The 26,279-nt window shown below is 42.4% G+C and overlaps 2 protein-coding genes across 2 annotated transcripts; one reads left to right on the top strand and one right to left on the bottom strand.

Annotated features, from left to right (window-relative positions):
* The first annotated feature begins 1,284 nt into the window (after positions 1-1,284).
* On the top strand, positions 1,285-19,293 carry rhobtb3 (Rho related BTB domain containing 3). Its single transcript, XM_067245901.1, is given in 12 exon segments — positions 1,285-1,452; positions 3,104-3,296; positions 5,893-6,050; positions 6,395-6,503; positions 7,413-7,616; positions 8,120-8,278; positions 12,044-12,153; positions 14,852-14,960; positions 15,756-15,929; positions 17,662-17,828; positions 18,060-18,156; positions 19,175-19,293. Coding segments are annotated over 12 exon segments (1,767 nt in total).
* On the bottom strand, positions 18,740-23,780 carry glrx (glutaredoxin (thioltransferase)). Its single transcript, XM_067246357.1, has 3 exons — positions 23,457-23,780; positions 22,576-22,705; positions 18,740-19,317 (listed from the first exon to the last, which is right to left on the bottom strand). Exons 1-2 carry the CDS (start codon positions 23,661-23,663, stop codon positions 22,592-22,594), a joined length of 321 nt encoding a protein of 106 aa, XP_067102458.1. The 5' UTR covers positions 23,664-23,780; the 3' UTR covers positions 18,740-19,317; positions 22,576-22,591.
* Positions 23,781-26,279: the final 2,499 nt, after the last annotated feature.

The raw sequence follows: 26,279 nt of genomic DNA, 5'->3' as shown, positions 1-26,279 counted from the left end.
AATGAGGATTAATAGGGTTTGTTTTACGCTTGAGAAAAAAGTGAAGGCCTATGAGGGGAAAGCTACTTCCTTATGAGTGAGACCCGGGACACATGGCCGTAACAATGTAGCCTAATTGTGCAGTCCGCATGTCGTGTGCGGATGTGCACCGCTGTAATGAATGTTGCCTATGTGTGCCTGTCTTGCTGCTGAGTCAGGCGCGTCCTCTCTCTCTCCCTCTCTCCCTCTCTGTCTCTCAACCTCTCCCTTTCTCTCCCTAGAACGGTCTGTTGCTCGTTCTCCACACTCTGTGTTCATTTGCTTTACTTTCTACCTCTGCTTCCAGTACTTTGCTTTATACCCTGGCGACAGTGTTAGTTGGATAAAGAGGTGGAATTGGAATATCGAGGGTTTTTTTATAGCGTCGACTTGTGTTTTCTATCGGGTGTCAACTTGTTTCTTTTTAGCGCATTGGCTGCCCATGTCGTCTGGATCCTGACGGTGTTGGCGTTCTTTCCAGCTTGTCTGACCACCTATGAGTGCTGGAGGTTGGACATTAACCAAAGCGGTATGGGGTTCGCTTTATGAATGAACAACGATGAAGTAAACACACGAGATCGCAAAACTCTCCAACCGTGTTCGCGGGAAGAGAGCCACAGATAGGCTATGTGGGATTAACGGACCAGTATCCGCGACTCATTGCGGAAAAGCCTCTCACCGCAGACTCATGTGAAAACGCACCGTGGAAGAACGTGCTCAAAAAGCATTGGCCATTGGAAGACCAAGTTGACCATGTAAGTTGCTATCTTCACCCCATAAAATTATGGGAAATATGGGGGTTCCCGTTTGCTTTTGTGTTTTTGTTGGCATGCATGCTTTGCAACAAAAGAATAGGCAAAAATACTAACATAATCATCAACATTTCATCAACAATTTCTATTAGCAATTGTTAACTGAGACAATAAGAATAGCCTTGTTATCTGAAAACATGTAGTATTGTTATTTTATCGGCTATTAACTGTCAGTGTCATTCGCTCAATGACACAATCGTGATGCATTGTCTGCGTGACAGACATGAACAATAAGGGAAAGAAGGACTTAATTCCCTCTTTTACTGCAACCTACACTGCAGCTGAGAGAAACATTAACCCCACTTCCCCAAGCGCTTTATCTCTGCATTTAGTCATTTCTCTGCTTTCCTCTCCTCCCATTGATTTTGTTGTCTCGGGTGCGCGCTGCAGGTCCATTCATATCGTAGCTCTGGGCAGCGAGTGCCCTGGGGGAGTGGGGCCGGGGGAAGAGGCCATGGGCCAGGGACAACTCCAGGGGGGTCTGCTTTGGAGCTACTTGGGCCATGGCGCGGTGGCCGGACCACGGGACCTGGAAAGAAGCCTGTCCAACCCGGCCTTTATGGAATACACATCACGCGTGTTCGGAGATGTTACCGTGGTGGTGCGGGATTGCCCAAGCTGGGTAAGAAAAGTTGTGTGTCTGTGTTTGTGAGAAAGAGATAAAAATAGACTGTTGTATACCTACCTGTGTGATAGTGAGCTTCTATGAGAGAGAGTGAGGTTGAGTGAGCGAGAAAGAGCAAAAAAAACAGAAACTTCGTGTGTGCTTGTCTATGAGAGAGAGAGAGAGAGAGAGAGAGAGAGGGTGGAGAGGGAGGAAGAAAAGCACATGGGTTGTCAAGTCTGTCTCTGGAGGGTTTGGTGAATAGACAGTAGGAAAGGAGAGATTCATTCTATGGGTAGAGGGAAGGGGGTTATTACACCGATAAAGCAAAGCTTAAAAGCATTTTGCATGCAAATTAAAAATATACTTAGATTAAGTACACACCCAGGGGCACTCTAGTGCCTATAAAACTATATATACCAGTACATACCCCTACTGAGTGGTAGGTATGGCTTGGTTTTTCTATAGAGCCCAATGAGTCAGGAAAAGTATACTATGCTCAATAGTGTTCCATACATCAGCAGCAGAGATGTGATAGATTGCCACCTCAGACTGTTGATAACCTGCTGTCATTTAGTCAACAAAGTATTCCATGCTGTCCCAGAGAAATTAGGAGCAGGTCAACAGCTGAATCCTCATTGAGACACGGGTGTGTAATCTCAACTTGGAAGAGTGAAAGCTAATAAGATAAAATTAGTTAGGAGATATTGGTAGGTCAGAGGCATGTAAGAGATGATCAGCCAAATACTAAACATGATTAAGTACACACCCAGGGGTGATTATACTTATGCAGATAGTTTTGTCTTTCATTTTCAAAATGTTTGGAAAAACAAGACAATATTGACTGTCTCACTATGGGATATCGTATGTAGATTGATAATACATTTTGAATTTGGGCTGTAAGGTTGAAAAAGGTGAATTGTTTGGAATATGGGGCTTTTTGTATGTGCAGAATATATACACACACCTGCCTGCATATATAATCTATGTACACATCTGTCTGATAAGAAGGCTTAGAGTTGGAACAGCCAAGTAAAGACAACTTTTGCTTTCACCCAGACTCCTCTCTTTTGTGAAAAGGTGTTGCCATGGTGCATATCTCCTCAATGATGAGTCTTTTCTCTGATCTTCAATGGTGGCAAATCTCAGTTTCTTTTTTTTGTTGTTGCCCAGATTTGTTTTGTCGAGACAGCCAAAGATCAGCAAGGGCCAAGGCAGTGAAACAAGAAAAGTGGATATTTTTATCCGAGACAGTCATCATAAAACAGTGACTCATAGAGCCACTGTTTACTCCTTAGTTTTGACCGCCAGACTCACTAGAGACTCGTGCCTCACCATTTTTAATTCTGAGGCTGTTCTCAGCTATGTAGTAGCATTCTTAGAACAATTACCTAATTGATTTACAAAGGAATTTGGAATAACCATTTTTGTATGGCAGTTAGGAACAGACGTTTACAACTAATTCTACAAAGCAAAAGCCTGCAAATATTTTTTTACATTTTTCTTCCAGTTTTTTTAGGTTTAGGTTCTTTGAAAACTAGAGGTGTGATAACTCACACCCCACTAGCGACAAAATATATTTTTCAACTGTGGCTTGTTTGTTGAGAAACAGATGATATTGTATTCATGTCATATTTGGCATGAAGTATTTTTGTTTTTGTCTTCGCAGGATCTTTTGGACAGTGACTGGGCAAGCGTACGGAGTGTTCTAGAACAGGCAGACATCCTGGTCATCAAGTACTCGGTCAATGACAAGCTAGCCTTCCAGCAGGTACGCAATGGCTACGCCCCCCGACTTCGCCCACTCCTGCGTCACTGGGGAGTACCAGTCATTTTGGTTGCCGTGGGAGCACGTTTAAATGGTAAGTGCCAGTTGGACATTGTTTTGCATATTTTATGATTAAAGAACTTTGCTGTAGAAATGGAAGTGTAGGCAGTTCAAATTGCTAGAAGTAGGAGGCTGTCATACTTGTTGAGCTAGCTCAGGGTTATTACAAAACTTAACACACTGTTCTAACACAGAGACTGATGTAGGGGATTGAGTTTGTCAGTGAACGATTGTCCTTCTGACAATGTTAATATCCACTGATTTAATATGAAATCCCCATTTTAATCTGAACTGTATTTGCTTCTTCAGATGACAGGATTTAGATTGATGGGAAGGTGTCAACCTTATGTCAGTACAGTAAAAGTGGGTCAAATAGGAAGCTGCAGATCTCATGATTAAAACCAATGTTTCGTGAGTCTAGTCTTCATAGCTGTACAGGATCTTCACTACACAACAAAAAACAAAAAAGTAATACAGCAAAAAAAAGAAAAGAAGGACCATTAGCCCCCTATTGCGACTGATTGAAGGGGCATGAAATGCATACCCGTGTTAAGTGCTGCGGCAAACACATGCGCAAGTGCCACACAAACACACATGCTTTGAGGCACACGAATCAGAACTCCAACTCTTTCTCTTAACCACACAAACATAAAAAAGCACACAAACACACATCCGGAATGATCTAGAATAATCCAGAGGGAGTTAGACTTTTGGTACCATCCAGGTTGAGAATTTTCAGATATTCTCAAGTCAGAAATTGACCGGGAAGCCAGTCACTGTAAGTGACCTTTAAAAAAATCATGTAAACAACATGCCTCACATTTTTAAAGGTTGTTTTGGCAGGTGCTTCAAGACCTTGACAGAGCCACAGTGCAAGATGAACATATGTTTTGAAAAGTTGCTGGTGGTGACAGTGAGAAGAGACTAGACTTGTTGCCCCAGTGGTGGACCTGCTACTTTGTTTGAGATGTTTTGTTTTGTTGCTGCTGTATTGTCTGTTGTGATGCAATCCTCTTGTGAATGTGCAGAATGACAGCTGCATGTTCTTTTGTTTCCTGTTGCCTTTGTCAAATGACCCATGGCAGAATTGTTGTAGAGAATTCACACAGCACACAAAGAAAAACCAAACGGGGGTTTGTTTTACTGTCTGGCATTCCTTCATACCCATAACTGTTATTAATAGAGAGATTTAGCAGTAGTCTGGGCGATAAGCAAGCCGTCCAATTAATTATCTCTTTCTGTCTCTTCGGCTCACCCATAGGTGCCAATCTTATCCCTTAAATGTCTGTCTCTGTAACCTTGTTTACTTACAGGATAACATATTTATGAGCCCAAGGGCCTATACTACAAAGCAGGATTTGGGGTTAGCAAGGTAACTTCAGGTTTAACCCTGGGTTTTCAGTGTAACGACAGTGGTTCACTTTTTACCAGGGTAGGTTGCCGTGGTAACTTATGCTGCACACCGAACCTGCTGCAGAGCAGGTTACTTCAAGTAACAGTTCAACACGTATGAAAGCACCGCCTCCTGAGCCAATCAATTCTCTTTGAAAATTGCTTAATCATTCCTAGAAGATCCTGTGTGCGGGAACCTTGTGAACCTTGGTGCGCGAATAGTGAAAGGGCAAGAGTTTTTAGAGTCTGACAAAACACTTTCCCTGACTAGTATCTTTGTGGATACCCTAACCCTAACTCTAGCTTACATAGCCAACCAATCTCATCCTAAAACAGAGACCGATAAAAACACCAAAGCCTTGTACTTTACCTTATAAGATTTGCAAGTAAGTCAACAGTTAACATCGTTGTGCAGCTAACATAATAAGGCTAAACAGTCTTACCATAAGTATACCCCTAAGGACCACATTGATTTAATGGAATACACAATTGTAATTATATCTACTCATGCCTTAATGATGGGACAGTGATATTGATAAGTGTATTAACTTAAATACACTCACACATTAACAATATTATAAAACAGCTTTCCTTCCTGCTTTGGCAACAGCAACTGTGATTGTATATTTTAATTCTTCGGCCTTTTGTTTGCTCATCCTGTGTAAAATCTGCGGCTCTTGTAGACTTGTCCATGTTGCAAACACCACCCATTTTATATGAATGCACTTGAAGCCTGATTGGGAAAACCTGGGTTGAGTTAAGCAGTTGACATTGCTTATGTGGGATTGCAGTTGTTAGGCTTAGTGAAGCCAGCTAACGAAAAAATCCTGGGCATGTTGAACTTGCTTCATAGTACAGGCCACTGGTTTCAAAGACTACAGATAAGTTTTGGTTAAGAGAATAAAATAGAACAAGTGAGTTTGACAACAATTTATAGTGACCAAAACCAACAGTAAAACCCACACAGGTGCCATTAAGAGTATACACTCCTTATGTGCTGTAAGTGTAACGTAGAGGATTGGTTTGACTGCTCACAGGTAGATGAGATATCTGAAGATTTGGTTTTGTTAGGCACTAAAAGCTTTAGCTCGGCAGGTTAGCATAGTCCTATAGGAGTTGAGCTCCCAATAAATGGGGATCCCCAACCTATGGTTGCGTAAGGCTGCCATGCCAGGGTGTGTATGTGGGTGAGGGGTTTAATAAGGTCTCTGACAGCAATGTTCCCTTCTGGTGTCTAGATGAGGGTCCCCCCTGCACGTGCCCCCTGTGTGCGTCAGACTGGAGCAGCTGTGTCCCCCACAGCGAGGGCCTGCAGCTCTCCAGGGACCTGGGGGCTACCTACCTCGAGCTCCCTTCCCTCAACCATGTCTTTGTGGGCCGTTACTTTGGCAGCGTGGTGAGTGTCTGACATTCAGGTGCGGATCACGGACTATATCCATATATCAGACTTCCTAATAGCTGCTGAGGAGCCTGCTCATGGATCACACTTTGGGCCGGCTCCCTATATTTTCATTTAGTGCTGGCTCATGTGACTAAGGACCTTTGTATATTCTGTACCTTTTTACTAGATGTCGTCTGTATAAATAAATGATGTTGTACAAGAAGGGACTAGTGATTGTAAGTGGAACTCCATAGGTGCTTGGTGGCAAGTTTTGTAAGATCCAGACTTTTCAGGGCACTGGAGGAGAAAGAAAGGGACACAAAATGAAGGGAATAACGTCCTACTCTGGTTGTTCTCAGCTGGAGTATTTCATGATCCAGTGTTTGAAGCAGAAGGCCAAAGAGAGGCCGGAGAAGAGGCGGGGAAACAAGCTGAACGAGCCCCGTCCTCCTCATTTGGAACAACCAGGTGAGGTGCTGTAGCTAGTCAAAACCAACATTTTCAGGTATTTTTCAGTATTTGGTGATCTTGGTGTTCCCCAAGGTATAGTTATTTTAGCATGCATATGTTTATATTTTTAGCTTGTGAGCTTCTTAGGAACTATGAAAAGGTGGCGTTGGAATTGAAATTTATTAGCTATCAAAAGGAAAATAAATATTTGCCCTTTGCAAAATGTCATCTTAAAACGTTTTGAAACATTTCTAAACAGTCTTGTTAACATTTGTATTTTACCAACAGTCTTTGGTGGGTTATTCTTAAAGCTTGCTATTAAAAATAAATAGTGTCAGGCCCTTTTAAACAAACCTTGCAGGATTAAATGTTGCTTGACAAGTAAAGTGTAAAAAATGATGAGAAACAGTTAACAGACTTTATTTAATGTCTCTAATATTCAGAAATAGCAAATTCTGTTCTAAATTTAGCCATCTTGCTTCTTAGTCACTGTGCCCGATATGGACAGTGATTGATGGCTAAAAGCACTGCCAAAGTGGCTGCATGCATGGGCTGCCTTTTTGTTGGTTCCTGTCCAACTCTACTTAACTCTCCTCACAGGGCACTTCACCTTAAATATGAAGTGCATTGATTCCTGGACAGAATTGTCTGTCCTGCCAAATCAGAGAGGCCATTAAAAAGTCATGAGGTGCCCAGAGGTGCACTGTGGATAAAGCATAAATAGGATTATAATAGTACAATGATTACCTACAGTACACACACTCACAAACCTTTTGTCTCACACTCTGTTAACCCACAGTTTATTTGTACCGTCTGCTTATCCTTCGTTTTTTTTGCCTTTCTCAACCTCATCCCTTTCTCCCGCATGCCCTACCGGATTTTTGACACAACTGTCCCTCCCTCCCCTCCAACGCATCCTTCTCTCAGCACGTCTTCCACCCATCAGAGTGGAGGAGTCCAGCTTCTCTCAGGACATGCAGTGGCTCCTGGAGCGGGGGGTCCAGTTTGCAGACGTGGCCTTCTATGCCGGGGATTCTGGGAAGGAGCTGGGGTGGGCGCATGCTGCTGTGCTCTGTGCCGTCAGCCCCTACTTCAGACAGCTGCTGCTGGGTCCCAAAGCCAGGTGAGGCAGTAAGCTAGTGGACGCCGCAACTGTAGGGTAGGCTACAAATAGCAGGCCACATTACAATGATGCCTGTCTCATACTGTTAATGTTTTCATTCAGTACATTACAATGCAAACAACTGATGCGTTCTATATAGAAACCCCTGGAACAATGGACAAACGCTCTTGACATAGTTCTACCTAGAGCTATTGCGTCCAGAGAGCATAATTTCCTGCTCCTTAAGGTACGGTTTGGAACCCTAAATGGTACTTGCGAAGGGTTTTATATGGAACATTAAGGACTTATACGATTCTTCTGTTGTTGCCAAAGGTACCCTTTTGTTTTACATTTTATGAAGCTACAGCACGACTATGAGACTGCTAAATGACTCCATTCAGTAAATAACACTACTAAGGTTTATTGAATGTAATTAAATAGCTACCAAAGGAGATGTTTTGATATGGCTAAAGTGAATTTGAACTGAATTTGTACCACAGAGAGCGTCCGACGTCCCGGTGTGTCTGTCGAGAACGAGACGGCGCACCCCACTCACTGCTCTCCACCTGGGACGGCATCGACGACATGCCACGGCCAGACGGGCACCTGGCCGGACGCCTATCTCGGCTGGTGGTGAAGGACCCGCTACTCTGCATGTGCCTCTGGGAGACCCTCATGTTTCTATATAGAGGTAAACTGGCTCTAAAGTGCTTGGCCGGCTTTCAAACGTTTGAAATTATATCAAGCTTTTGTTCTCTTCACAGAACTGGCTAGCTGAAAAATACTTGTCGACAAAGAAACACAGGTTGCCATTAGTAACAACACCTTCAAAGGCCCGTCCTTTAACTAAGCTGTATTTCATAGTTATCAACAACAATCTCATTTCTACAGAAAGAAAAAAGTATTGTATATTGATATATTATAATATTTTTTTTAAATTGGATTCAGGGACAACACTATAGACATCTGAGGTTGGAAGTCAATACTTACGCTGTCATAGTACAAGTAGGCTAAGACAGACACACTTTTTAAACGTTCGTCTATTTGGCAAATGTCGTTAAGAGTTAATGCTGCATGAACATTCTTTTTGGAGCATTATGTAATTTTATCACACAGGTTAAGCAGTAACCTATTAAACCCTATTACATCACAGATTTTCTGCAAAGTAGGTGGTGCTTTAAGTTTAGTCTTTTGACCTTAAATGGAATGTGCTGCTTTGAATCTAAAATACACAAAGTACAGTACTTCTTAATTTCTTCCAAACTGTACTGTTTTGAATCTGTTTGCGATTTAGTGATTCGACCATTGTCTAGTTCTGAATCCAATGTAAATATATGGTCCTGCAGTCGTTTTGTTGCGCTGGAATTGTACGTAGCCTCTTCATTACGGGGAGGTTTAATGCACGGCTCCCCCATGGCAGGCTGTGGCCGGCTCTGATTCATAGCTGTCTCTTCGACATGCATGTGAGCAAGACTGACTGCACCCTCCCTCTTTTTACGAGACCCTGGAGCCAGAGACCTGATTACCCCACGGGCCGTGTGTGCGTGCATGTGTGCGTGCATGTGTGTGTGCTGATAGAGAGGGAACGAGAAAGAGTGATAGAGAACGGGGAGGGGAGGAGTAAGTGCCTGAGCATGGTTTGTGTGTGTGCGCGCGCGCACGTACAGTCACCATGGGATTAGAGGGGCAGGGAAGAAAGCATCGACTGTGCAGATGCTGGAGTACTTAGACACTTTTGTGTGTTTGTGTGTGTCTGTGCGTTTGTGTGTCTTAAGTGGCTGAGTGGAAAGGAGGGGGAAACAGTGAGGAGGGAGAGCATGGTCTCTGATCTTAGGTTTTAGGAAGAAGGAGGATCTGAGCAAGCGCTTGTGTACGTGTGTTTGTGAGAGTAACTGAGAGAGAGGGAGACAGAGAGGTTGAGAGGGGGGATGGGCTTGAAGAGAGAGACGAGCAAAAAGGTATATTTTTCTTGTGTGTGAGATAAAGTGTAAGAAAAGGGTTGGGGCGGGAGGGTGAGAGAAGGGAGAGGGGTAGAGGAGGCAAAGAGAGAGAAAGAGCAATGCATATGTCTGCTGGCTCGGCGTGGCGTAGAATACATGATACGCACGCATATGTGCCATGCAGAATATGAATGTGCCTCCTTAAATGGTTGACCCAGCCTACCTGGAGAGATTATATTCTGGAATACATGACATACATGCAATACATACAATGTTAGTGTATTTTGCAAATGTTTGTAATTACTGTATGTGTGTTTATCACACTGCCACACATGTAATAACAAATCTTAGTATGGGTCTGTGTGTGTGCGTGTATAGTAGCGATGAATAATCCCCTGATGCTGATGCTTAGCGACCGTGTCTCTTTGTATACCATACTGGTGCATGATTGAGTTAGCCACAGGCCTGTGTGTGTGAGCAAAACATGTATGATGCTTGACGTGTTCACGTGCGCGTTCTGAAGCATCGGAAGACACATTTCAGGTGACCAAAAGATAATGTCATTTTGTAGGGTCGGAAAATCACCACAAAATCCATCTACACTTACAGTTAACTATTTAGGTTAATTGCATTTCACACATGTAGCACTATCTACTAGACCAATTAACCATGCACTTTCATTCAGTGTTCTAGTTTTAAATGGTAGGACGTGACCCAATCTGTTTATATCAAACGATATGGTGTTACTATAGCCCTGGCAGAATTGTAGCACCTTCCTCAGAAATGCATGTAATTCTGTTTTTGTAATACCAGCAAGACAGGGCCTGGTGTTTTGATGTCACACCCCAGAGTAAATCTTCCATTCCAGCCAGCATGAGGTGTTGGTCGGATATTACCTCTGCTTTGAGTATGAATTCATCCATCAATCAGCTAAAATAGCTCAGTTATTAACTGGGTGATGGTTTTATGTTCTTTCAATTCTGGTGAAAACTCCAACCTGCTACTGCCGTCTCAGAAGCAATACCTCCATCTACTGAAGCTGCCAGACTGTATTATTGGTTGAAACGTTATTTTTAGCTGCGAGCAGCCCTTCTATAACGTACTCTGTTCGTCTACCGAAATGTTTCCACCATTTTGCAGCCATAGTTTTCACCTAGGAGATTATGTGTTTGGGTTTAAGACAATTGGCTAAAAGGAGGCGTGACAATGGATGTGGCATATCGCAAAAAGGCGCATTACTTCCAAATGGTTTCCCAGACTTGCATAAGTTCATGGCAGTTGGCAAAAAGGGTGTGTGGCAGTGGGAGCGGCCAATAATAAAAAGGCTAAAATCACTTATAAATGGATTCACGTAACAATACCAATACTTTGTAGAGACATTCACACACACACAGATGGACAGATACACAAAACACACACCAGTTTGCCACGTAACGTTTCATAACTTATGAACCATTTTTCCTAGAGCCTTACAGGAATCGTCATTATATCCAGTAGTTTTTTCATTGAAGTAGTTTTTCATTGGTGTAGGCTAGCCCCGCCCCCTACACTTTGGGATTTGTGGGAGGTATCATTGGAGCAGTTTATTTTCCATTGATGTGTTAGCCACGCCCCCATACTATAACCACACCCCCTTTCATAACTTTTAAACCATTTGTCATATAGCCTTGTGAGAGGTATTATAGGCCCAGTAGACAAATCGTTTTTAGCTGCAACTAGCAGCTCCACAGTTCACTCTGTAGGTCGGTCCGCGAAAATTGTCGCAGCTATTGTGAATTTTCACTTCTTAACACTTCTCACCTATTCCACTTACAGCTGAGAAATTCTGAGTTATTAGACCAGTGTTTGACCCTTATGTTTAAACCTGTGTTGCGTTTAGTGTCAGTGTGCTATAAGCAGATTGTAATATAAATCTAGTGTCTGTACTGTACATTTCTATATTTTCTATATATATTAACAGTATTTATGTAGTATTTGCAACTGAATTGTACATATCTGTAATGAGAAACCCCATTCACATGAATGTCAAAAGTGTATAGGTTAGGACTGACAGTCATTTAGTCAACTGAGTATTAAATGTTTGATATTGTATGTAGAGTCAGGTGGCTGAGCGGTGAGGGAATCGGGCTAGTAATCCGAAGGTTGCCAGTTCGATTCCCGGTCATGCCAACTGACGTTGTGTCCTTGGGCAAGGCACTTCACCCTACTTGCCTTGGGGGAATGTCCCTGTACTTACTATAAGTCGCTCTGGATAAGAGCGTCTGCTAAATGACTAAATGTAGAGGGGTCAGAAAATTGTCTAAATTTAATTTTTAATTCAGAAAGTAAGGTAAAAAAGGTAACATTCGTGCAGACTTTTGATATCCACTGTGGCCGATTTTTGTTAAACCGGGCCTCTAGACAGATATTATGAGGCTGCACTGCTGTTTATTCAACTGACTATGTGACCTTCCACTAAACTAACACATACTAAGTTATACCAGTGTGCGTGTGTGTCTGTTTCTGCTGTGACCCAGGTGCATGGGAGTGGGAGCACCTCCAGGAGGCCGTGGCCGAGAAGCTGAAGAACTCCCTGGCTGTGGCTCAGCTCATGGACCGGATACGATCGTTCCTGGGCAGAGACAAGGTGAGCAGCACTCTCTCCTCCCTCCTTCCCTGTGAGAGGGAGCGCTGATCTGACAAGACAGGATGGGTGTGAGAGGGAGCGCTGATCTGACAAGACAGGACTGGTATCAGCAAGCGTAGAAAAGCGTCTTGGATACCATCACTGGGATCGAGTTAGAACCGTGATCCGTCACGGAAGAACAAACAAAAGAAGGAAGTACGGAAGGAAGGGTTTTACCCTTCCAAAAGATGTTGGAAGGGTAAAGCTCAGGGTTTCTCGAATTCAGCCATTCACCGGTGCAGGTCCAAGTTGGTTCACGTCACCACACCAGCTTGGTTACACAAATCCTTTGGTCAGACTCAATTAGTGGTATACCTAATGCATCATGCTAAACTCGATTTGACTCAACCAGGTCCTCCAAAATAAAAGGCTGTATAAAGAGAAACTGACACAGAGTAACAGCTCTCAAACATGAGATGCACACATACCTCAGCAGTCAAACTGTTAGGTCCACCAATCTGGTACTTGGTCTGAACCCCCTTTGTCTCCAGAACAGCCTGAGTTCTCTGGGCATGGATTCTACAAGGTGTTTAAAAACATTTCAAAGAGATGCTGGTCAATGCGAGGGATTAAGGATTAAGTCGCTGCAGTTTGGACATGCTATAAACGGCCCCTTCCATCTCATTCCAAAGATGCTCTATTGGGTTAAGTTCTGGGAACTGTGCAGGTCATTTGAGTCCACTGCACTGGCTGTCGTCTAGTTCCAGGCAGGATCCTGATCCAGTGTACAGTCATGGCCATAAGTTTTGGCAATGACAAATGTTGTGTTTTGCCAAGTTTGCTGGTTCAGTATTTAAGGATTTTTGCGTCTGCTAAATGACTAAATGTAAATGTACTGAAATTATGTTAGCAGTCATTTTATGTCAAGGCCCAGCAAGCTTTGCAAACACAATATGTATGTCGATCCCAAAACGTTTGGTCACGGCTGTATAATATTAGCCTGGTCCTAACCAGACCCTCGTACATTTCATTTGTATAGAGGGTCTGGGATCGCTCCATTAACAAGCGTTAATTTCCTTGAAGGCGGGTACTCTGTTGAAGTTTAAAACTATTGGATCTGCCCAGAGCCACTCTGATCTGCCATAACCAATCGCTAGCGTTTGCCTTAGCCAACTCCTTCACCACTACTGTAACAGAGCTAGCTGCCGTAGCTGGATAATCAAACTTTTCCCAAACCCCATGGGGAGGAGGGCAACAACATCATGGCCACCAACAAAACTCAGCAAGGATTGTTCTTGCTCCGGCTTTAACTTCTGGATATTCGGCAGCTTCGCTCGCATCTTTCTCCGCCGCCATTACTGAACTACAACTCAAACTAGAGCACAACATCAATGTCATCGTTCTCAGCCACTCCCTCTGTTCGCTGATTGGACCTACAAAAAGTTGATTTGAGAAAATCGACTTATATTCCGAATTCCCAGACGTGGTACAGAAGCAAAATTAAAATTGAGCGGAGGTACGTACGTAGGAGGGCAGAGCCAGGCTAGTATAATATTGCCTTCTCCAAGGAATGTCCAGGGAATAGTGTTAAACACAGTACCATAATGCATTGATAATCTTGGAAAAAGCAACACTATTGATATTATCATGGAATTATACTTACATTTTAGGACACAGGAGAACATTGTGAATAACTGTTGTTTATCTAAAAATAATAATATATATACGATTTTCAAATGTTTTTATCAACGTCCCTTCTTGAAAATCGTGAGCAATCATCCATTTTTATGGGAATAACTTATGCAGAACTACACAGAACATGTATAAGAACTAAGCCACAACTAATGAATTACCTAATGAATAACCTTTTGAGCCTGGCTTGATTCCTAACGACTGATTGGCCATTCCAGTCATGATTGATGACATCATCCAAATCTTTTGTTTGCAGTTGCTTCAGTCACAGCTACTCTTGAGAATTACTTTTACACTCGGCTGTTGTTAGGTTTGGGCAGCTTCACAGCTACATATTTTCAGATGGCTTTTGGGGTGGATTGATTTTCCTTCCCAAAGTAGGCCTTCAATTTGATTATTAAATGTAAATCCCAGCAGTTCGACACATACTGCCCATGGTCCAGGAGATGTTTATATTTATACTCTACAAGGACAAAATGGGACTTCTGATAATTGCTGGCATTTTGATGACACTAAACCAATAAGGGAGTTCTTTGTGCTCCAATTGACACAGAAAGGTCATACTATGCTATGTGCTATGGTGACACACACAAACACACTATCTCTCTGGATCTCTCTCTGTCTCGCACTAGAATCCCATGATCTTTCTATGTATTGGATGCAATAAATAATGCAATAATATGAAGCGAAATTGAGATAGAGGCAGACTTTGGATTGTAGCCTGGATACCAGTCTGTTTTAGCACCAGCCAGCTCCACCATGGCCGTCTTGGCACCACAGTGTGTGAAGCTGGCAAGCTCACTAATCACGACCGGCAGACAGGCTATTTGTATGCCACCGGGGAGGTGAGATAAAAGAACAGTTCGGCAATCATGCTAGTAAATACCCCAACTGTGCTGGAATCCTCGGACGTCTTCCCCCCCCCCCCCCCTCTCCCTCTCACACTCTCTCCCTCTCTCTTTCTCTCTCTCATCTGTGTGTACGTATGCTGGCTTGTGTTATGTGTGTGTATATGTATGTTTTTTAGCACGGCCCCCGGGACACCCCCAATGCACGTGCAGCTCAGCTCGGCCCCCAGTCGCTGGTCAACCTCTTCAACTCGCCTCTGTACTCTGACGTCATCTTCATGGTGCAAGGCAAGCTTGTGTCTTTCATACCGCACAAGAAGGTCACCGTTTATTAAGCCTGATTAAATGAAGCCTTGCTCCTTCCAGGGCCCTAAGGATGCAAGCCATTTCATTATTACTACACCAGGACAGTGTATGGTGGGGTTTTTTCTATTTAAGGGAGATTTGTTAAAGATAAAAGGGACCGTTATTTAAGCCATGTGGACTGACCAGAACAAAAAACTCAAATGCACAAAGGATGTGTTCAATCTGTATATACATTGTGCAAAATGTACATACATTATTGAGTCTTTTAAAAACTTTGTCAGATAAAATTCCCAGCCTCTTACTACATCTATGGTTCTAGCAAAGATACATCCTTAATTCAGCAAAACATTTTGACATTCTTTTTCGTTACAGTTTGCCGACCCTGGCCTGACATTTGTTTAATTGAACACAGTCTCATAAGTGGCAAAACCTCATTACGTTACGATGCCAGATGTTAACGACAGTCATCAAGTCATTCCTCAAGACAGGTCTATAGCAGCCCAGAGTTGCAGGGTTAATTGAAAAGGCCTTTAATGACAAGGACATAACTCACGAGAGAGAGCTATGTTTGTAGCCTTAAAATACCAACAGGGCTTTTCCCGTATCACTATTGGTGGACGTCTTTTATGATATATGTTCATTGTAAGACTCACACGATTTGAATGGGCCTCTACAGATTCTTAACCCATCTTGTTGTGTCACAACAGAGTGTCACCCATCATCCCACTCTAGTCGAAGAGTATCTAAATCCCAATGTCCATGTGTGTGTTGTCATAGGGAGCGTCTTACCGGCCCACAGGGCGGTGCTAGTGGCTCGCTGTGATGTCATGGCGGCCATGTTCAGCGGGAAATACGCCGAGGCGCGGAGCCGAGTGGTCCCCATCCATGGGGTCTCCTCCGACACCTTCCTGTCCTTCCTGGAGTACCTCTACACTGACACCTGCTGTCCGGGTGGGTGAACTGACAATATCAGACACACTTAGTTGATGTACTGTGACAGGCAGAAATGAGTTGACGTGGTAGAATGCTGTTAACTGTCAAATACATGAGTTCGAGCAAAAGATATGACAACATAGGGAGGAAGTGTGGTAAGATTTGCATTTGTTTGTTGTTGCACCTCAACAGGACCATACATGTAGCAATGAGACAGCTAAAGCCAATAACAACACTGTATTTAATAAATACATGTTAATAACCAGCAGCAGGGCTAGAAGGAAAAATGGAAGATCAACTAGCTCTGAAGAAAAACATCCTGTGTTGTCTGTTGTTGGGTTAGCGTGACTGACGGAAGGCCTGAGTCATATCTGGCCAGTCTAATTTGGCTGTTCGAATGTAGTGTTTCCAGTATACCTTTGAAGTATTTGTCACCCTCAATGTTTTAAAATGCATTTTGTACAAGTCTTTGTGTTGTAACATCCTAGAGTTTGAATATAAGTAGTTACTCCAGCGATTCTAAATTAGTACTTGAGGACATGAAGAGACTCAAGCTCTCAAGCCATTTGCATGAGAGCGAAACACCCACCCACCAATGTCAACTTAAGCAGAGATTTCAGGAGAAATTAAATTGAATCAAATTAGATTGATGAGAAAAATCTGTGACGCAGAACTTAATCTGCAGATGCCACACTCAAATCTCAGAGGACTATAGTAACTGCTTCTACGACTTTCACACTGTCAGTGGAAAATATGTATATTTTTTCCCCAAAGAACATGTGAATGAATGTTGAGATTTAATGTCTCTTTTGTTTTGGATTTACTAAGCAGATATGGCAGTTTCCAAGTACTGAAGCAGTTCCCATTTTGTATAGTAGTCATTACCAAATAGGTGTTGGGAGGGATGAATGCTCACAGAGCAACAATTTATTTTATAGAGGTGGTTTCAAAACAACCGTGCCCTCCACCATTTTAAGAAGGTTAGACAACCAAAAAACTCATTATAAAAGTGTGGTGCAGGTGAGTTGAGAACAGTGATCCCTGAGAAAGCACTTGGAACAATAACATTAGTTACCCGTGCTTTGAGGGACCTTATCAATGAACTTTCATTTGTCAGTTAAAAGCTGAAAATTTACTTTATCATCCATTCCGTATTCCTAATTTCCCAAGACGTGCATTTATATTCATACAAGCACAAGACACCCTTTTAATCTATTTCATTTTAACCTGGAGATATTTAGATGCTAATTTACATTTAGATCCATAGCACTCAGTCGAGAGTAAATGATCACGGATCAACAGAGGATGGTAGATAGGAGAAACATTTTGCATCCCTGCCCGGGGGGGGGGGGGGGGGGGGGGGGAGAGGGGGGCTGCTGTGCTGTTCACAGGCAGTGATTTTGACTGACAGCTAGCAGGCAATTGGCAGCGATAGGGGGAGGATCACAGGTAATTGGAGTGGACGCTGTAGCACTCACAAATTGTGACTGATGGTGAGGGGGATTTGTTTGAAAACTGTCGGGCGGTGGGATTCGACAGCTTTGTGTGCCTGACATGAATATGATTAATATCCACTAGCCATATGTTTGACAGCAGCGAGCATAAATGTCATACTATATAGCAGGTGGCAAGAAACACAGAGTGATGCTTCTTTCTGATGCAATTTTTTGCCACCAAGAGGGTAGAATGTGTGTCTTGCGTTATCGAGGCAAAGTTACTTTTCCATAACGTGACTGTATTGTGTGTCCAGCCAGTGTGCTCCAGGCCATGGCCGTGCTGGTCTGTGCGGAGATGTACCAGGTGAAGCGGCTGCAACACCTCTGCGAGGTGTGCGTCTGCGCTTACCTACAGAGTATGCCCAGCCGAGAGTTAGCATCCACTGGCATCAGCGTGATCCGCCTGCTCCGCAGGGCAAAGGTCAGTGTGTGTGTGTGTGCGAAAGATGTCGATGCTTGTACTTTTTGCAAGCAGAAGGTACCCGCCTGTATTTCAAGTCACAAAGTGAAAAGAATGGTAAAATGTGGATGATGAAGACAACTTCATGCTGAGTACGAGACTTAATTGAAGCAGCGTTTGTGTGCAACAGCGGAGTTAGGATTTAATTTTGGCTGTTTCTTACCCTCTCTCTTTGTTTCCACCGTCCTCTAGTGTCACAATGCAGAGCAGCTATACGTTTGGCTTCTCCACTTCATCGCCAATAACTACCTAATCTTCAGCCACAAGCCAGATTTCCTGGAACTCTTGGGTGAGACGTCAGTTGCTTTTATGGTCTGAACAGCTGTCACATTGGCCAATTATAACAATAATAATAAATGCATTCGTTTAGTAGACACTTTTGTCCGAGGCGACGTTCAGTACTTACAGGAACCTTCTTGATGAGCTATATTGTCATCAATCACAGTATCTGTGGCTAAGAGGTTGATATTAGGGGAGTCAGGTGGCTGAGAGGTTAGGGAATTGCGCCAGTAATCCAAAGGTTGCTGGTTCGATTCCCGGCCGTGCGTTTAGCGTCTGCTAAATGACTACATGTAAATGTATATTACAAATTTCAGGAGGCACACTCTGATATGCCACTTCAGCATTGCAAAAGGCATCCAGTTGTTGCCAAATGCAAGTTGTTTGTGCGTAAAATTGTTTTGAATATTAGGTTGATGTATTAGAGTAGATATCATCTATTATATCATGTTCATACCAGTGTTTTAGATGCTTTGCGTTAAAAGGCTAGCTCATCAACAACATATTTTAGAAGCACATTTGTTAGTTAATGCAGAAATAACGAAGAAGCAGTCATGACATAGGCATATAAAAACATGTTTGACACAACGGTCTGGTTTTAGTAAGCATGTTAAGCATGTTTATTTTCATGATGTAGTTCTCATACACAAGTGCATATTTAGGGTCAAATGGACGGGTCTGTAAGGGCACAAGTGAAGTGAATAGTTTGAGTTCTCTCAAAACTGGGCATGGCAGAGGCTTATTGGCATTGGTCCACAGGTTCAAAGTGTAAACACAATTGTATCAGTTAAGCGTGTAGGCAAGGTGATGGCTTTTGATTTGGCAGAAACAAACAAGGGGATATAGCATGCTTTGTCTATGTATGTTTGTTTGTGTACGCATGTTTTGCATATAGAGATGCATGGCTACGGCATCGTATTGTTTAAATGGATAATGATATTGATAACTATCGAGAATTACAATATCATTCTGACAGCAAGCAAGCAAAACAAAGAAAATCCCTCTTTCTTTCTTTTGCGTCCCAAAAGAGGAGGAGCGAGAGCAGGTGGAGAGACTTCGGTGGCCGTCCAGGGGTTACCTACAGGAGCTGAGCGAGTACCAGCAACGGCGACGCAAACTTCGCAAGTCCCGCTGTCTAGTCATGTGACCCCGCTCACCCTGCTGTCACTTCCTGAAAACACAGCAGTAGGGAGGGAGTGGGGTGACAGAGACATTGGGATGAGACAAATTGGGAATGGTGGAAGGGGGAGAAAGGTGGAAGGCGGAGTAACAGGGAGGAAAGGGGGGGGAGAAAGACATTGTTATCGAGACTTAAACATTGGATTTTGGCCCAAAAACTTTAGGCGAGGACGTGTTGAGGATAGTAAAGATGCACTCCATGGCCAACAGTGTGTGGACACGTGTTCAATCAGTATATAGGCACCTGCTTGTCAAACATCTCATTCCAAAATCATGGGTATCATTGGGAAGGTAATCCACATTTTGCTGCTATTTGCCTCCACTCTTCTGACAAGGCTTTCCAATAGATGGTGGAACATCGATGAGGGATTCGTTTTTGGTCAGCCGCAAAAGCACGAGTGAGGTCGGACACCGATGTTAGTAGATTAGGGCTAGGATGGCATCAGAAGTCATCCAAAAGATGTTTGATGGAGTTGAGGTCATGGCTAGGTTGAATATATGAAGACTGAGATTACAATGTCATCACAATACGGAAGTTCGGATTTAATGGGACCAGCGGTAAACGGCATAGAATGCATGGAACTTGTCACTTATAGAAACAGAAAAGCTAACCTAGCCTCCAAAAAACTTTAATAAATACTATCATAAAAACAATTTATCACACAATTCATTATAAAATGTATTTAATTAAATAACATTTTACATAGCAACAACCAACAGTGTAGACGTACATCCACCTAGAAGTCAAGATTTGGCTAATGTTGCAATCCAGTTAGTCAAAGCTGTCCCCATGCTACTGTCCATGAGTCATTAAATTCCACAAAACACAAAGACTCATGGGTAATCAATCGACCAGACCTTCTCTATATAATATTTGAAATATATTCAACCTAAGGCCGAGGCTCTGTGCAGGTAAGTCAAGATTCCACACCCCAAACTCTACCAAACACTTCTGTATAATCCTTGATTTGTGCATGGTGGAAAACAGAAAACAGGAGAGGGCCTTCACCAAACTGTTGCCACACAGTTTAAAGCACAGAATTGTCTAGAATGTCATTGCAGCACTAGCACTTCAGTGAAGCTAAGGAGCCAAAATCGAACAATGAAAAAACAGCATGCAGTGTTGCTGGAATCCGTCGAACCCAGTACAGTGCGTCAGACTACCAGATGGCAGAGTTGGATAACTTACGGTCCAATGGCAAGTTCTACATTAATCTAGCCAATGCTTGGTATTGCTCTTTGGTGATCTTAATAACCCTTGTGCTGCCTTCGGGTCATTTTGTACCAGGACGGTGGGTCACAATGACCCAAAGGCAGCACAAGGGTTTTAAGCAATGAAAATCCATTTTATGACAATCCTAATGAACAGTTATTGTGTTGATTTTACTCCCAGAGACAGCTTGGTTAAAACACTTAAAAGCCTTCAGTTTCTTATTTTGAAAGGGTGTCCACATACTTTTGGCCACACTGTGTGAGCGTCGTGGTAAGAGACGAGGGAGTTGGATGCAAAGGTCACAGAGCCCCAAGCTGAAAGGACCGCAATGTTGACATGGAGCGACAAATGGGATGTGTGATGGACTCTTACTCCCTGAGGATGGAACAAAGTGACTCCAAGTCCTTGCTCAAAGGACTGTTAAAGAAGCAGCATATTTTATTTTACTGGAGGCCAGAGAGCCCTGAAGAGATCTAGTAGCACGATCATAATTCATAAGGCAGACACAAAATGGCGGATGTCAATGTTAAATAACTACCCCAATTAAGGGTAGAGATTTTCAGTCTCAGAATCTAATGACAGTGCATCAATATGAAGGTTGTCCGCCATAGGAGCAGACTTTTGTGTTTAACTAGAACAGTATTCTGACAAACGCAAGTGCTGTGGTGCGTTAAGTTGTAAAGGCTGAAAAACCATTTGAGAGAGCATTTGGTCTCAACAAACATAACCTCACAAATCTACTGGGGCAGTCTGTGTATTACCCATGCTGGACACAGAATTGTACAGTTCCTGATTTAACCTTCAGCCTCATATACATGTATTGATATGTTTTCTGTCAATAAGGGACAGGAGGTTTATTAGGGACTGCTTCATACTGAAAATTTAGTGATTTTGCTGACCGGGGTGCGCATATTTATTAAAACACAACATTAGACTCATCCATAGTAAATATTTTGTTTAACCTGTTTATTGAAACCCTTGCCAAACAATGCCTCTGGTTGGAAACAACTTGAAAATCGTAATTTTTTGGGGTTGCCATGAAATTATTATTTGACGGTGCTGCAACTATTTTTGTATTGTGTACAGTACATTAAGGTTTCTTGTTTTTATCTTATTTTGTATCGTTTGGAGTAGAGACAATGTGGTTACCTCTCTATTTTACAGTCCAACTATTCGTCTGGTATCTTCATAGAAATTAAAGACTGAAAAGATAATAAATGAATAACTAATTGTATACTCGGTTGAATTTTTGGCCATCGTAAAGCTGCAAACCATCCTTAATGTGGTACAGGTGTTTATGTGTTTTAAATGTATTTATGCAAAAACAACCATGTCAGATGAGTGACTATGCAAGCAAGTATTAGCGAGAACATAAGTAAAGTCAGCCAGGACCAGCCAAATTCAGTCCCTTATAAAGCTCACGGGAAAGACCTGACAATGAAAAACGTGCTTGATTGGAATTGTACTTCCTGTGTGTACTATGATGTCTACATACAGGAAGCAACCTTATTGTTTCAGTGTTGACATCGTACTGACTACAATGCTGAGGATGTCATCTTACCAAGTCTACCTTTTAAAAGCCAGGTACTGGAGCACCATTGGTAATAGGACTTTAAAATAAAGTGTGTACCCATTACTGCATATGTACCCAGCATGAGGAGAGGATAATACAGTGATAGTTGTAACCTCTGACTCACTCTGAATAAAAGATTTTAGACAGACGCTTAAATGTATTTGATCTCAGCCCTTGCATCTTCTCAAGAGGAGTGCATCCATACATAAAGGATGTACTGTTGAGTCTCAATTATGCATTATGGCACTGACCACCATATTCTATTGTACATAATATTGAATTGTTACATGTTATCCCCTTTCTTTGTCAACTGGGGCTCCTTTACAGTCCTGCAACTCACCTTTTCCTCCCTTTTTCCCCCAACTTCTCAACAGTTCTATAGTCAGTTAATCATACATAGCTCTCACATACAGTAGTCAGCCTCAATTGACTCATCTACCTCCTGCTACGTGTGTGTGCCATACCTGAACCCAGTGTGCGTCACTGCAGCGCTCCGATGGACTGCATCATTTCCTTCAGTTTACCACTCTTGTCCATCTCTGCCACGTCAGAACCTCCTCCCACACACTCCTTGCCGATGAAAACCCGTGGGACCTTGGAACGTACCAGAAACACAGGCCATCAGCGGCCCTGTATACTGTAGTATAGTAATGTGAATCAGTGGCCCTGTATACTGTAGTATAGTAATGTGAATCAGTGGGCCTGTATACTGTAGTATAGTAATGTGAAATTGGGATTTAGGGACGAGACATACAACAGCTTTTGTATCCCAAAGATTTTCTCAATGTTTAGTCAAATGTTACACAATGAATGTACACATGTAAAGAAGAACGTTGCCACTGAAAGGAGGGACAACATATGAGGCAAGCACTGCCATGGTAAGAGTTCAGTGTCAATGTTTTTGCTCAGTTCTTACTTCCTTGATCCTTGTTTGTAATTTCGCCTAATGTATTAGGTATGGCCTCTTAAGACTAGCATGATCAGACTCGAGAGTAATTCTTTGTTGAAAAACATTTAAAATCCAACATTCTTCAAATGGAACCATAATTTAAATCAGGGGTGCACACGGTGTAGGCCCCTGCAACGACAGTAGGTTATATATTATGGTCATGCATGGCGATCTACTGTCAGTTTGATGATATTGAGACTGTGCGTTGCATTGAGTAGGCTAGGCCAATTGTGGTGTGTGATATATTTATGTTGTGCATGTCCGCAATGAGTGGAAATTACTAACTCGGGACATAAAATCTCAAAGAGTACTCTGAGGTTTTACGTCATGAGTAGAAAACTTTTGTTCTCACATAACGCCTTACTAAAGTGATCGTGGATAGAAAGCTGCACTCACGGTCCTGGCCCCTGTTATTTCCAGAAAGTAGTCCTGTAAACTACTCATGTCGCTCCGTCCACTGATATCAATGTACTCCAGATGTCCAGGTTTGAATTTGTACTTTGAAAGAACATCTTTGGCCATCACACAATACGAGCACGTTGGCTTTATAAACAAAACAACTTTATCTCCCTTAATTTTGGTTTCCACAAATTCTTGTGCCATTTTGCTATGTCCGTTGGATATACAGTGCTTGGAGGTTGTCTAGAACGATAAATAAACGATGTTGTAGTTATGAAATGAATTAGAAGAGCACTTCCGTATTGTCATGTCATCGTTCCGGGAAGAGGCGTGGTTAAACTTCAAAGTAGTATTTTTTTTTTTTTTTTTTACATTCGGCTACTATGAAAGACAAGGTCACGCAAAAATCACTCCAACACAAGTACATAGACAAATGTAATATTTTGTTGCAGTGAAAGGTGGCTCTCCCAAATATGAATGTGTCATTACAATAATTGATTTTACACACACACATAAGTGACTTCCGAAAGTATTCATACCCTTTTCTTTCAGCACATTTCATTGTGCTGCCATTAAAAATAGCAATGTTTGCCCATGAATCTACACTCAATTACCCATAATGACTAAGCAAAAACATGTTTTTAGAATTTCTTGCTAATTTATATAAAACAAAATCTCATTTACATAAGTATTCAATGCATTTGTTGTGTGCAAATTGTGGTAAGGTGCATCCTGTTAGTTTTACTTATCATTGAGATGTGTCTAGAAATTGATTGGAGTCTACCTATGGCAAACTAAATATATTGGACATGGTTTACAAAGGCACAAGTGGACTAAGGCTTTCTGAGGGGTAGGGGCATTTTTAAAGGGCACCAGCTGCATGTGGTGGGGCACCAGGGCACCTCATCACATTTTATTGCACTTATAGCTGCACCTTGGAGGATTATTTACCTAATATACTCACACATAGGGGCACTGCATCACAATGTTTCATTGGAAGGGCAGCCTAGTGGGCACTTTATTATGTTTTCTTGCATACTGGGCCACCATAGATGGCACTTTATCATATTTTATAAACATAGGGGGCATCCAAGAGGGCACTTTAGCTGTGTTTTCTTCTAACTTGGGGGCACCAAGGGGGCGGTTGCCATCCGGTGAAGCCCAGTGGTGGTAGCATTATGCTATGGGGGTGCTTCTCAGCAGCAGGGACAGGAAGACTGGTCAGATTGAGGGAAGGACAAATGCATCCAAATACAGAGGTCCTGGAAGAAAACCTGCTCCACAGTGCACACAACCTCAGACTGGGACGTTGGTTCATCTTTCAGCATGACGACCCAAAGCATAGGGCCAATTCTTCTTGAATGGCCCAGCCAAAACCCAGACTGAAACCCCATAGAGCACCTGTGGAGAGACCTGAAGATGGCAGTTCAAACCAAGGACAGCTTCTACAAAGTACTGAAGTACAGATTTCCGTTTTAAATAAATGTGCTCAAGTGGCCACATACATTTTTCACTTTGTCATTATGCGTGATTGAGCATAGACTAATGGGCAAAAATGGCAATTTATTTAATTTACAATTAAAACTTTTAACACAATAAAATGTGCTTAAAGTTAAAGGGTCCTAATACTTTCTGAAGCCACATTACTGGGGAAGCAGAAAGTAAAACAAATTAAAATGATTGAAGACAAAACTACTTTTATTTTAGTCGCTCCCAGTCTTGTGTGATCACAATATATCAATATATTTATACATTACATACTGTATGCACTTACATGTTGTAGGATGGTATTGTTTCAAAATCCCTTTTTCTCTTTGTTGATATTGTGAACAAGACAATGTCACCATTTCAGTGACTGACAGTAAGAGTATTTAATGGTTTGGTCGATTTGTTGAGTTTTAATAATAAACTGGGCTTTAACTATCTACCAGGACAACATAAAGTGTGTCTCTTTGGATTATATTTGTATCTGTGCATAGTTGACACAAAAGGAGATGAAGTACACCTTTTGACATTCCTAACTCTATAAACATGAGGTAATAAAGACAAAGTAAATACAAACTCAAATGTAGTTAATGGGTAGTACATGTTCCTAGAAGTGAAATATGCAGAGAACTATGAAATATTAATTTTGCTTCAGTTCTTCCCACAAAAAAGTGAAATATAATCTATATGTGCGCCTGTACAAGACTTGTGCATCACATTTTAACTCAGTATTGAAGTTTTACTGCCTTTGAGGTAACATTTAAGAGATAACGGTTCACAAGGTACAGTCTGGCCAGGTCCATAGTTCAACAGTACTCCTTTAACTTGACCGGAGTACATGGAAGCAATTCCGTGAGACTAAACAATAGTAAAGTGTATTCAAGGGGGTGTAAGCAGTGTACTGTGTGCAAAAGCCGAGTATCCTGTCTCCATAATGCGCCATTTTAATGTTATAAAAGACACCCATCCATATCTGACATCGCCTGCCACTGAAATTAGCATTTTCACATGTAAGGAGCATTTTCACATGTAAGGAGGTAACAACTTTCTGCAGCGTTTGATACGGTTAACCACCAGATCCTGCTCTCCAGACTTTCTGAGATGGGCATCACTGGCACTGCACTCCAGTGGATCTCATCCTACCTGTCGGGAAGATCCTACCAGGTCTCCTGGGGAGGCAAACTGTCAGGCCCTCGCCAGCTCTCCACTGGTGTCCCACAGGGCTCCGTCCTTGGACCCCTCCTCTTCTCTCTGTACACCACCTCACTTGGACCAATCATCACCTCCCATGGCTTCTCCTACCACTGCTACGCTGACGACACGCAGCTGTACCTG

The sequence above is a fragment of the Osmerus mordax genome, chromosome 1 (assembly GCF_038355195.1).
Source record: "Osmerus mordax isolate fOsmMor3 chromosome 1, fOsmMor3.pri, whole genome shotgun sequence".
Lineage (NCBI taxonomy): Eukaryota > Metazoa > Chordata > Actinopteri > Osmeriformes > Osmeridae > Osmerus > Osmerus mordax.
The sequence above is the reverse complement of the archived record's forward strand: the minus strand, read 5'-3'. Positions and strand labels throughout refer to the sequence as shown.